This window comes from Haliaeetus leucocephalus, unplaced genomic scaffold, assembly GCF_000737465.1.
Source record: "Haliaeetus leucocephalus isolate CR32 unplaced genomic scaffold, Haliaeetus_leucocephalus-4.0 Scaffold362, whole genome shotgun sequence".
NCBI classification, from domain to species: Eukaryota; Metazoa; Chordata; class Aves; order Accipitriformes; family Accipitridae; genus Haliaeetus; species Haliaeetus leucocephalus.
In genome coordinates, this window is record NW_010972798.1 from 2,891,739 (window position 1) to 2,905,137 (window position 13,399).

Sequence of the window (13,399 nt, forward strand, 5' to 3'; positions counted from 1 at the left end):
GGTATTTTCTTGAGATAAAATGTGTCTTAATGTTTTTTCCAGACATTCGGGACAGTGGGGGACCTAAGCCTGTGATGGTGTATATTCACGGAGGGTCCTACATGGAAGGCACTGGAAATTTATATGATGGCAGTGTTCTAGCAAGTTATGGGAATGTGATAGTCATCACAGTCAACTATCGCCTTGGGGTACTTGGTAAGAAGCTTTCAGCTTTCCATTAATCCCTGCTATCTGCAATGCAATTCATGTTATACGTGAGAATGTGTTTAAAAAAACCCAAAAACCAACCAAACAAAAAAACCCAAGCAAAAGAACAACAACAAATTTTTTTATTTTCTTTGTCACATAAAAGGTTTGTATTCTGGGGATGTGATATAAAGACATTGCAAGCATTACCTGGAAGAACATGCTGTTGCGCTTTTAGTGGTATGAAACTGTTATTCCCATTGCTGAGCTGTTCAGACAGAAGAGGGTTGGTTTTTTTCTGTGAATAACAGTGATGCTTTACTTCATAGACAGGTAAATTAGATTTTTAAAAAAACGTTACGTCACAGACAATAGGGTTTTCTGTTGGAAGAAAGAGACTAAGTTTTGATTACCATGATTTTTTCATGCAGTGAAAAAGATAAGGAGGTTATGAAAATATTATTTAATAAGAGCTGTTCTTTTTACCTATTTGTTTTGAGCTTCATTGTGGTTTTGAAAAGTGTTATGGGTGTAATTCAAATGCTTCCAGTATTTCTTTTTATAGGCTAAATTAGAGAGCGAATAGAGTTACTTTTGATTGTTTCAAATGCAATGAACAGTATACGATGATGCTATTGGTAGACTTGTGCGATCTTCCTCTTTGTAGCTTGTATTTCTAAAAAATTATACTTTGTTATTTGTTCAGCGTAGTCACATTCATGATACGAGTTTGCTAGCTCTTGAGACAATGTGATTGTTGCGGTTTTTTCCTCCTGCATATTCTACCAAAACGTTGCACGCTAAGACTCCTGAAAGCAGGAGTTCAATCCTGGAATGTTGTGGAGGTCAGTACAGTCACTTTGGAACACTTACGTAGGTGTAAGGGTATTCCCTCTAACATCTGAAGTGGTGTGATAGGGCCGTGTCGTTCACAGCAGTGAGTTGGTTCTTAAGACTAATCAACTCTATTTTCAATTCGTGGGCATTAGTAACGTCTGCTACTCTGGTTTTGTTTTGTGTGGTCATTTTATTTCATCATTGCTCTGTGTTTTAAATTCAGCTAGCACGGTCCCCAGATTCATCGGTTCTGGTTTGCTCATCTGGGTAATTTTCTTCCAACAGTTTCGTTTTTGTTAAAAATTTGACATCTGAATACACTTTAATTTTGGGGGTAGGGAACGGACTTTGGCTTTAGATTTTGAAACTTAATCCACTGTGTTTGTGTTGTACAAGGGACTGAATCATTTCCAGAAGGATCGTAACTATTTTTTGCTGGGTTTATCTCCTTAGTATCCAGTTGGAGTTTTCATTTGTGATGTACTTCTTTAAGCCAGGAAATTCTGATATTTTGTATGTTTTTCTCCCTCTTCTTGTCTTCCAATTCATAAAGTGACTTCAAGTCATAGGTACGTATTAGTGCAGCAGTTAATAATCTGTGCCTCCAATCAACATTTTAGTTTTATACCAGTGCTCTTGCCTTTCATGTTTCAAACAACATTTGTCTATATTATACGCCGGTAGGGTATTCTGTCCAGTAATATGTATCTATTATCTGAAAGCACTGTTTATTTTTGTAAATTATTTAGTCTAATTCCTAAATCAGTTGTAGCGTTTGAAAGGACTAGTTGCCTGAAAGATGAAAATTAATTCACCTTCGTTGATGGTAATGGCTTTTCCACTTGTAATTTAACACTGATCCCTGAGGTAACCCACTGCTAACATCTTACTGAGCTTAGGAGAATTTCATTTGTGTTCGTGCTTTTGTGGTTCTTTGGACTTTGTGGTCTTTACAGAGCCTCAAGGGGCAGAGAGCTAATTTTCTTTTAAGTGGGACCTATTACAGTAAAAACTCTAAAACTCACAGTTGAATCCAGTGATTGGTATGAATGCTTGAAATTACTTTCAAACTAACTAAAATAACCCTGTAGGGTTATTGCAGGTTTTTCTTAGTAAAATAAATGCACCTGTTAACTATATGTAAAAGTCATTCATATACTTTGTATCTGGTACAGTGCCTGTCTGTCATGTATTAAATAAATAATGATGACATATGACTAAATAGGTAGCGTAGAAACACACTAGTAATCAAAATAGAAAATTTGCACAGTTTGCGTTTTTTTTTCTGCCTGCCTTTGTTTCCTGGTCTTAAGATAGCCTCAGAGTAAGACTTTTGCATTAACATAGTAGATACCAACTTTTACTTGTTTTGCTTTGATGAACTCTTGTTCACCAGTGTACAGCAGAATGTTACCCTCTGCAGTCATGTTAAATAAGATACGGTTTTACAAATACATAGCTGACAAATTCTCAGCTTCCTGTATTTGATGATATCCCATAAAGTGAGAGGTTCAGCTTCACTGTCCATTGCCTGTGGGACACCTAGATCTCACTTTACTGCTGTGTAAAATGCCTGGCCGTACAGGGAGAAGTAACATAGGGGTTTTTTGTTTTGTTTTGTTTTGTTTCCACGTGAGAAGATGTAGGGACAAAATAAGGTCTGTCTTCTCAGTTTCAGATGACCGTTATTGGTCTGGGTTTCTTGTATCAGTCTTTGTGGATATAAATATATTAATATAGACAATCTCTGTGAGGTCTAGGAGTTCTGCCATTGTTTCACCAAGATTCATGCTGTGACATTTCTTAATAAGGAAGCCAGTTAAATAAATGTTTAGAGCTGCAACAGCAGCATTTTCTTCCAGACCAATTAATGATGGGAAGGGAGGCTATGCTGTGATATTAGATTCCTTACAGTACTATTAAGTCCACAGTAGACAGCTTTTGGTGCAATTCAGATTATTTTTCTGTTTATTCTGAGTTGAAACATCCTTTATCTTATAGACTACTCTGCTCAAGGATGTGTGTTTAATGGAGATTCAAGATTTGCTTCTAAGTAAAATGTTAGAAATTGCTTAAAAGTGAAATCCATTTGGTAAAGAGAAAATAATGATAAAAATTAAAGAAGTATGGAGCAAGCAAACAAAACCACAGTGAGTTCCCTGGCCCAGTTTTGTTTTTGAAAGCAAGTCTGAGAATGAAATTCTGTTAGAATCTTTCCTTAGGTAAAGATAAGATGGAAAAGAGAACTGTTTGCCCTGGAAAATCAGGGACTACTGAATAAGAAGCCATTGGAAACAGACTATTTATGTCTCCTTTAGATTCTCTTTAAATGCAAGTCTTGCGCAAGCAATCTCATCTAGGGAGGAATACTGCGCAAGTAGTCTAACACCCTTGAAGGACAGCATAGGAGTAAGTGCAGATGTATTTTTATGGCTTGTTTTTAGGAAAGGACAGGTATGAAGACAAGTTTGGATTTTGTACTCAACTAAGTTGAGACTTCAAATGTTTATTTAACATACCCATCTGGTAAAAAGCAGGAGCTTTTTATTTAAATTTCATAAAAGAAACATAAAAGGATTATAAAAGGAGTCTATTTAACATCCAGAAAAGATCACGATAGACAGATTTAATGCTGCCAGTGCCGTTTTCTGTGTTCTTTCTTATGAAAGGTTTATTTAGAAAAGGAAAATGCTTTGCTTCAGCATTGGCTGCTACCCCTTTTGCTTTCAAGAGGGCAGAGAAAGTAGAGAGCTGGTTTACACTAACTGCGTACTTGTTTCTTTAGTTTATACTTCTTGCTCTTGATTATCTTTTAATCACAGGACTTCAACAGAACTGAAAGAAACATTTTTAATGCAGCTCACAAACTGAACTGGGGAATGGAAGAATGATTCACAGGAATCTCTAGGTTAAGCACTACTTTAAATTTCCTATTTTTTCCTCTTTAAGAGGCAGTGGTTTTCACTACAGAAACAGTAATTTGTCATTCCAAGGGTCTGGGTTAAAAGGTGGTAATAAAGAAAAAGGAAAAATTATATGTATCTTGTATTTTCCATTTGGCATTCTGAATAATGTCTGCATTGGGAAGGCAAACATTCTGTAACTGTAAGGCCACGATTTATGCCAAAATTGAAGCACACCCATAAGTGAGATTGTCTTGGTTATGCTTTCTTTAATTATAAGCAATTTTCCCTTTTGAGGAGGGTATAGGAACCGTTGCTGTCATTTAGTCTTATATTTATATTGTCACCCTTTAGTTGTGGGATATTGGCTGGGATTACTGAGTAGAAAACACCTATCCAGGTATTCTGCCACTTTGATTTTTTTGCCAGTTTGTACTTTTAATACTCAAAGTAAAGTCGCTGCGGCACACTGTTTGAAAGGCTTGACATCCTTATTCTTACTAGTACATTATTTTCCAAATAACTGCACTGAAATCGATGGGGCTCATAAGTACAGTGCTTCCCCTTGTGACAGAGCCGTTGCCCATAATTTGAAGTTATGCCATGAGAAAAAAGGGTACTGGCAAATTGCTACTAATGCACAGAGATTCTTCTGAGAATGGCTGCTCTTAGAAGGGGTCTGTTGTGTTTTCCAGCCCAAACCTCAATTTTTCAGTAGTGTGTTGCGTGAGCTGGCTGTGTTGGGCCGTAACATTCACGTAAAAGAAAACTCAGAACGGTGAAAGAAAATAGAACAAAGCAAAAATACTGTCTCAAAAGCCCTTTCCTACTTTTCTTAATGACTGTTAGAGCTTTATGGATGAGGTAGCAACAGAGGATGGGTCTTATTATCCCTTAACATGTTTTGTTGCTGTGTGTCAGAATACATTAGGAAAATACACTAGGTTTGAATGTACATATTGCTTCTATGCAGAATTATGCCAACCAGCAATATCTTACTGGCTAAAGAGGTGCGTGAAATATAAGGATACAGCCCTGCAGTAAGCGTTGAGCAATCTGTGCCAAGCCCAGCATTTCTGCCATTATCCATCTTTCTCTCAGCAAGACGCTGCACATTCCCAACAGGCAAAAAATAATGCACAACCTTTCCTTTATGAGTAAGTTTATGGACATGGGTTTGTTCCCGTTACTATAGTAATTCCAGAATGTAGCCTAGTGAACCCTTTCATGGGATGAAGAATTATTTAGTTGACCGTTTGCAGGACTGAATGCAAAGATGAGAATATATTATAATGAAAACTAATGCAGAACAACTTGGAAGTACCTGCCTATTTCAGGAGTCTAATTCCATTGTGATTGACTAGAAGATATTGTCTTGTTTTGTCTTGTTATTTTTGTCTTTCTAAATAGAATAACATACCTTTTTTTTTTCTTCAGTGCTTTCAAATTAGATCTGGTTTTTTTGGTGTTAATCTAATTTGTCAAACTGATCAATCCTTATTTTTGTAATTATTTACTTTGTCTTTTTCCCATCACATGGTTTGTTTTTTGTTTATTGTTTGGGTTTTTTTTTTTTCTGCCTTGCTCTTCTCTTTATTTTGACATCATGGTAATAATGCTGAAAATATTAAACAGAGGATATCTTTCAAATAGATAAAATTTAGACATAACCTTTTCAAAAAATTCTTCACGTCAGATTAAAAAAAACTTTAGTCAGCTTGATGAAGATACTGTGATGAATTAGTGTGCTGTGTCACTTAAGTATTTTTGCGTATATAACCTATCATGTTCTTATCCTGCAACCTGGAGAGTTGTCTTTCCTCCTGAAAATAAGCCTCTTCACTTTAGTAAAAGGTAAGCATCATCTACTCATGGCATAGTGACTATTCAGTGAAAGTAATTGTGGAATAAGAAGGTTTATGTTAGTTAGAGATCAAAGGAGATAAAAAATGTAGCAAGATTCTTTTTCCTACATTGCTTAGACGGTGGGGTTTTCTTTTATAGTTCACAATTTAATATCCAGTAAAACTGGGAAAATGTTTGATCATTAGTGTCAGTGACAAGCACATCCATTATCTTTTTATGAAACCTTAGAGGTGCTGTCGGAGATGGCATTTTATTCCAGCTTTGCTGTACCACCAAAGGGTCTCTGATGAGCCTTTTTTCTATTATCCATTTCCTAACATGTTGGATTAAAAATGATAGATGAACAGAAGATTATATATTATTGCCTAATTAAAAGTACATTACCTTGAAAGTAAAGATGGGAAATTAATAGCAAAACACATCAAAATGTGCAGTCAGAAATCATTCATTTAAGTTTTCTGAATTGGAAGAACATGTAAAGAATGTTAATTGATAAATACTTTTAGGGACCCTTGGCAGCTTCATAACAAGTCTCCTTTAGATATACGAATATTAAGTTGCTTGTAAATGAAATTTTAACATTTGGGGACTACGCAGTAGGGAAAGCGTCCAGAAGGCCTCATGTGATCCCACCTTAGCCTTGGGCATGACTGTTTCTTGATATGAAGCACTCCAAATGAATTTGATGCTAGATAAATAGAAGAAGTTAAGATAGAAAGCGTACCGCAGTTATCTATTCCCTCTGGTGGTGTACTTCACAAGGTCTGATTTACACATACTTAGAATTCTAAAAATGTATTAGACAATTCTTATTTAATATAGTAGGTAACCTCAGGTCAGCCCAGTTTGCAGGAGGCCCAAGCACAGCTCATCTAGATTTACAGTGTCCTAATTTCATAGGTCCATTAATAGAATTAGCATTCAGATCTCAAACCTGCTATAATTAATGACATTTTAGTGGCTTTTCTGTGAGCTAGTACCAGCCAAAGGGAGTCATGTATGCACTGAAGCAGAGAAAGGAAGATTGCCACACTTGAATCTGTACCATCAAAATGACAAAATGGACTTGCGGTAAACAATAGGTTATTGACTAGATATGTTTAAAGGGTCAACTGCAGTGCACAGCAGGCGAAATATTTATGAAATGGGAACCCTGAATATATAGGGTTCCCATTCACTTTTAGAATGAACCATTTCTTTTCCATTTGTGCTTTTTCTAGGACAGCAAATTGACATTATCTACCTGCTTGGATAGATACATACACACCCGCTTCTCTTATTTTTTTAGGGCACAGAGACATCATTTTGTTTGCCATTGAATAGGTTTCTGTCTTGGTACAGGTACACTTTAAATAACAGGTTTATTCCAACGTTTGTCACTAGACTTCTTTTTTCGTAAACAGAAAAATAACAAATAACAAACTTTAAAACTATTCATTTTGGCATAAGAGCAGTTTGTGTCATTTCTGTCAAGAGAAATTACTTTTTGGTAAGATAAATTCCCTTGATCAATATTTAATCATATAATAAAAGTATTCTAGTTTTTCCAAATAGCAGATTTATCTTTGAGAGCATAATAAACTTCAACTTGATAATATTTGCAAAATAGGAAAGAAAAAGTGCTCACTGAAAACAAATTATAGACATCTTACTGCCTCAGAAAAAAAAAAAATCAAATTCTTTGACCCTATTATGCTGCATGAAGTTATTTGTGATTTTTATGATCTAGCTATGTGTAGCTACCTTCACTTTCCTCTAAGTAATATCTGACCAAATAACTTTTACACCAACACTGATCCCCGTGCAAAACCTCTAATCTACGGTATTACAAATGTTTCAGGTATACAAAATAACCTGTATTATACACTAGACATTGTCCTAAGCCTTTGGTTTTGTCTGTCTTGTGATGGGAGATGTGTCAGGAAGCCAGATTTGGCCTATCCTTAGAAGCAAACAGAATTTGGGTTGCTCTGCCTTTGCCAGAATGCCAGACTTCCCAGGAAAGGATCTGTCTGACTGCAAGCCAAGAGGTGGGGATACATTAGGATTTTTATGCAATCTGTATCTCACTGCAGTGCGTTCCAACACCGAAGTAATCCTCTGAGTTTCCAATATTCTGATTTTCAACCAAGGTGGAAATACGCTACAGCTCAGCATCTAGGTTAGCTCTGTGCCCAGTCTTGGTGGGCTGGGCACTCTTCACTCCTGAGCTTTACACTGCTGTAATTCATGCCCAGAAAAAAGGCAAATGAAGATTCATTTGACATTTCTGATAGAAGTAGCAGGACAAGTAGATAACATACTTCTGAATTCCCAATTCACTGCATTTAATTACCTGTATTAAAATAGTCCCAAGTTTTCTGAAGCTTAAATGAAGCACTTCTATATACTGTGGGGCTTTGGAAGCAATAGATAACTAGACAGGGGATTTCCATTGCAAATGTTGCTCTCATTTTTCACACATTTCAAATGCATAAAATTGCTCATTTTATGGTTTTTTTTCGTGTGCAAATTAGTTTACATATATAGGTACTAGCTCAAATACTGTTCTGATGCTTCTTTGATGTAATACCTCATGATATTTTGGAATCAGTTGAACAAGATCTGTATTTTAAGGTTGTAACAGCACTTTTTAATGGTTCAAAAGACTAACGCAAACAATAGATCTAGAGGGCCAAAACCCTCTTGGCAGCAGTACTGGCAACAGGGGCTCCTAAATTTTTTCTTCTATTTAATGTGTGATCCATGTGTAAATGCCTGCCTTAGCCAACATAGAAAATACTACAGTAAAATGTAGCAATTTGCATAACTTTCCAATGGAGAATACATAGAAGGCTGCATTGTTTGATATACTGATTTCTTACATCTCACGATGTACTGGCAAATAAATATTATTTTGGCAAAAACTGAATTTGAATACATTATTATGTGAAAAACTGCTAGATGAAGGCCTATGAAAGGCTAGAGGAAATTATGTATATTGGTTAACATCCCTTATTAAGCAAAGTATGAAAATTGCCTTCAAGCAAATATAAATAATAGATACCAATGCATTCGTAGAAGTATTTTGAGTGTCTCTTGTGTTGTATATGTTGCAAGTGAAATGTATTTTTGAAAAAAGAAAGATTACTTCTATATCTTAATTAAGTATTTGAAATATCTTCTCCATGTTTCAGGGGGCTTATTGTTGCTCAAAATGAGAAGCAAGACAGGAATAAATCTTACTGGGGTTTTTCATTTTTCTGCAGTAATTTTTCACTCTTTTTGTGTCAAGATTCTAATGAAACAGAATCAGAAAGAGGTGAGCAGTCTTTCTCTGGGTGACTCACTAAACATTCAAGAATTCTACTGATTTTAAAAGTTTTTTTTGCTGTATTTTTTGTCAGTTCTTGAATGTTTGATTTTATTAAATCTCCCACATTCATTTATCATTTGTTCATCTTCTCAACACTTTCCACCAGAATTTCAGTTGAGGGATCTTATGTTGCCATAGGTATGCTGAAAAAAATCTTTTTTTTTTTTTTTTTTTTTAATTAATTGAGAATGAAGTGTTCAGTACAGAAGTACAAAATATAAAAAGAGAAGAGGCACAGTGCCTTATAGCTCTAAATCTTTTCAAAAAGAAAAGGCAAACATATTCCCGGCCTGTTTTCCTTACTTAGGTTCTAATATCCCATGAATTTGGTAAGCACTTATTTGTATCATCTCACTGATTTCAACAGGAAACATATGGGTAAATTAATTTCTTCCAAAAAAAGTTTGTTTCTACCTCTACCTGTCAGTGTAATTTATTGCACATTAGTTGATTTGCTTCTATGACTGAAATTTTCCTTTCAACTTTAGCAAAATACTCTAGCTCAACTGAAAATCATTTTGCATTTCATCTGTAAGGCTTTATTAAAGCAGTGAGACGCAATAGGGTGTGCTTTACAGAGCCATTAATGCATGCCCCGTGTGTGTTGTGAGGCATGAGGCCAAAGGCCGTGTGCTTTCAGCTACCCATGAACCATATTAATGACCCTGTAAAATACACTCCTGAGCATCCTAATGCTATTATAATTACTCACTTTATTATTACGTGCCCCTTGAAAAAAATTCTCTAAATATTTTCCTTTCACTTTTATATAGTCCTTAAGTAGGAGGGCTAATTTATGGTAGACTGAAAGGGAAAAGTTCACAAATAAAAGGAGTATTAACTTTCTTTTCACCATTTCTTTCTGATAATTTAAAATTTTCTCTTCGAACAGTTCATGGGCTTTGCACATCCTGCATATTCAAAGCTTACAGACCATTTCTTTGTTGAGTTTCTCCTGTTGTTGTAATTAATAGCTGTTTGGATGCACATTGCTTGGATTTTGTTTATCATTAGGTTCTTGAATTTATATTAAAAAGATAACTTAAAATGGAAATGTACTCACTATTTCATGTATTTTCTTTCTAATAGAAAAGAATTTACTTGGCATCTACCTTACTAACACAGATCTCTTCTAATGTGGGTTCCCTCCAGCTGAAGATGTGCTTTAAAAATGTTATCGATAAATAACAAGATACTACCTGCATTTTCCAGCAACCACAAAATTAAACATCTGCAGTAGTGCCAAAATTCCATCTTTGCAGTTGTCTCTAAGCTAAATGTTATGAAAGTGGCGATCACAATTTGAAATTTAAAGCTGCATTCTTAAATAGCTTTAAAGCGATGCATACATTTCTTTTTCCTTCCCCCTCCATAAGCACATAATGTTGTTTTTTTGTCTTTTGGAAGTTCTATATAGTGTTTGACTGGTTTCTTTTTATAAATATTTCATAGGTAGTGTTTTGATCTCTGGTTCAAATTCAGTCATGGTAGCAGATGTGTTTGTTGATAAGTTTCTTTTGAAAGTACTCTGTGCAAACATTTACAAACAGGAGTATATTCAGTAGGTGTAGTGGAACTGACAATTTTGAAACAGTATTACCTAGAATAAATGCTCAGTTTTAACCTTTTTTCCTTCAGACGTACAAAATATGAAAAAAAAATAGTATTGCTTGGCTATGGTGCATCAGAAATGAAGCTGAGGGTCAGAAAAAGTCTGGATAATATTAAGGACATGGAAAAAAGCCCCCCTCTTGTAGACAGTGTTGTCTTGTAACCCCTTCCAGTTCCAGGTTATCATAGAGCAGGCCCTCTTGCAAAACGGTTGCAAACAGCTGTCATTAGGAAGCATCAACTTTGCTAGAACCTTATGTATTTTTACTAGGACCAACCACAAATAGGAAATATTATGTGTTTTGTACTGAAGAATCAGCAATGACAACATTGTGCATCTGTAGGAGAACCGCTTGATACAGTGGCTCTGAAAGAGGTGGAGATTCTGTTTCTGCTGCCTAGAGCACTAAAGAACACTGGGTCTACGTATTTTTTTTCCTGTTATTCCCATTCTTGTAAGCACCTTTGTGGCTCACCACTGTTGAAGTCTTCACAATGTTTCAGAATGACTCCGGACAAATTTTCAATATTGCAGTAGTAGTGTGTGGGTCTTTCTCTGCTTCTATATGATTCTCTTACAACAGTCAAACAAAAAAAAATTTGAAAAAATGAGCCCAAGTAGGTTTATTCCCATTAATGATTGAATGCTGGCATTTGGATGATGGAAATAGATAAACCAAGTTCCTTTGTCTGACTATACAGAGGAGAGCTTTTGTCATGAGACTGCACTTTTCATTTATACAAGCGCTTAGTCAGTCTTTTAGTGCTAAAACTTTTGAGTCCTTTAAAAGCTTTTCCCATCACATTCTCTGTGGTTCCTCAGTGTATCCTCCCTGGAGATCTGCAGGAGTTAGGTAAAGATAATCAATCTTACTCTGAATGAAACAAAATTACTTGTGACAATCAATGTGTGCTAATAGTTACTTGTTAAAGTCATCCTGCAAAGTTGCAGAACCCAGCAGAAACATATTCAGAACATGGTTCTTAACTTCTTACTGCCAAGTAAGCAATGTGCAGGAAGCCAAAAAAAATTAAACCCGAGCATATGAAGGCGGTTGGTTTTCACTAGCTTTAATTTAATTTTACACAGAATAAGGACTTTTTTTTCCAAAAAAAAACATAAAAGAGCCAGACTCTTCTTAGTGGTATTTAGCAAAAGGACAAGTGGCAATGGGCACCAATTACAAGGAAATTCCAGTAATAAAAACCTTGTTTACTCTGAGGGTGGTCAGGCACTGGAACAGGTTGCCCGGAGAGATTGTGGAGTCTCCAGTGCATGGAGGTATTCAAGCCTGCCCTGGACACGGGGCTGTAGTTGGCTCTGGTTTAAGCAGGGGAGGTGGTGGACTAAATTTCCAGAGGTCCCTGCTACCTCGAGGCTGCGATTCTGTGATCTTAAGGCATAGCAGTGGGATACCAAGTACTGGGGGGGGGGCAGATGAATTGTTCTCTAGATGTCTACCTGATCTTTTAACTCCTGATTATCTTTGCAAACGTTGTCTCTGCATAGACTGGACTCTCATGAAAATGAATTAGCCCATTATAGTTGTCTTAGGCAAAAAATACGCTTTTCTGCAAAGCAATAACCACACTACTACCTTTTTTGGCATGAGTGGATATATCATCTACTTTCACTGAGACTGTGGCTCACAGGCACAGAAAGGATTACTTATTCTGCTATCCCAATGGAGTAAACTAGCTCTGTTTTGACAGTCCAGCAGTGAGAGATAATGATTTGTCTCCTGCAAACTTTACAGTGGCTTACATCCAAAGCAGAAATGCAGAACCTTTTTCACACTTAAGCTAAGCCTTTCAAGGTCTTTTGCTAAACCCTGCACTTATCTTAGTATTACCCAGAAATTAAATGTTGGGGTGTGAAGGATCACATGGTCCGAGGTTAGATCAAGTGAAGTCTTATGCTGTAGATTTTTCAGTTGGAATTTGGGTTTTCTGGAAGGGAGCTCCTGATTTTGAGGAGTCCTAAAGACTGCCTGCAATTTGTAAGTGAATGGAAGACTACTTTTTCTCTGCCTTCCTTGCCTATTTTTCCTCTTAGGAAAGGATCCAGTGTAAGCTGTACCTATTCCCATGAAATGTTGGCTTGTTTTAGTTTGATGTCAATTATTTAGGTTCAGCCTCCCAACCACTGCCCTATACGGCATCGTATTTTTTTTCTTTTACTTTCATCATGCCAGGATGTTTCCTCTGTGCTGTCACTCATCTCACTGCTCCTTTTCCACACAATTTGGCAATTCCTGAGCACATGTTTTTTTCACATCTCTTGACACATATTGAAAAATCACATGTTGATGAAGACCAATTTCTTAACTAAAAACTGCCAACGCCATGGGTGAATACATCGCTTAGGGTACATTAGTGAAATTCTAAAACCTTGCTTTTTGGAAGTTGATCATACACTAAAAGTAGCAAAAAGAAAAAAAATTAAATTGCCAATTACAGCTAATAGCTTTCTGCAATTGACATGTATAAAGCAGATTGAAGGTACTTTTAATAGCAGTTTCTCAGTAAGTGCAAGTAGTGAAATGCTTTGGAATGAAGCAGTTGCAAAAAGCAGGTTAAATGTCCTGTGCTTAACAACTTGCAGAATCCAAAAGGCTGTTTTAAAGACATCTTTGGGGAT

The 13,399-nt window shown here is 36.1% G+C and overlaps 1 protein-coding gene across 1 annotated transcript in view; it reads left to right on the forward strand.

The window, feature by feature from the left end:
* NLGN1 (neuroligin 1) overlaps nt 1-13,399 on the forward strand; it is a 327,757-nt gene that overhangs the window by 122,490 nt on the left and 191,868 nt on the right. Inside the window, exon 5 of the mRNA XM_010572906.1 lies at nt 43-195. Coding sequence (XP_010571208.1) covers nt 43-195 — 153 coding nt within the window. The remainder of the gene's footprint in view (nt 1-42; nt 196-13,399) is intronic.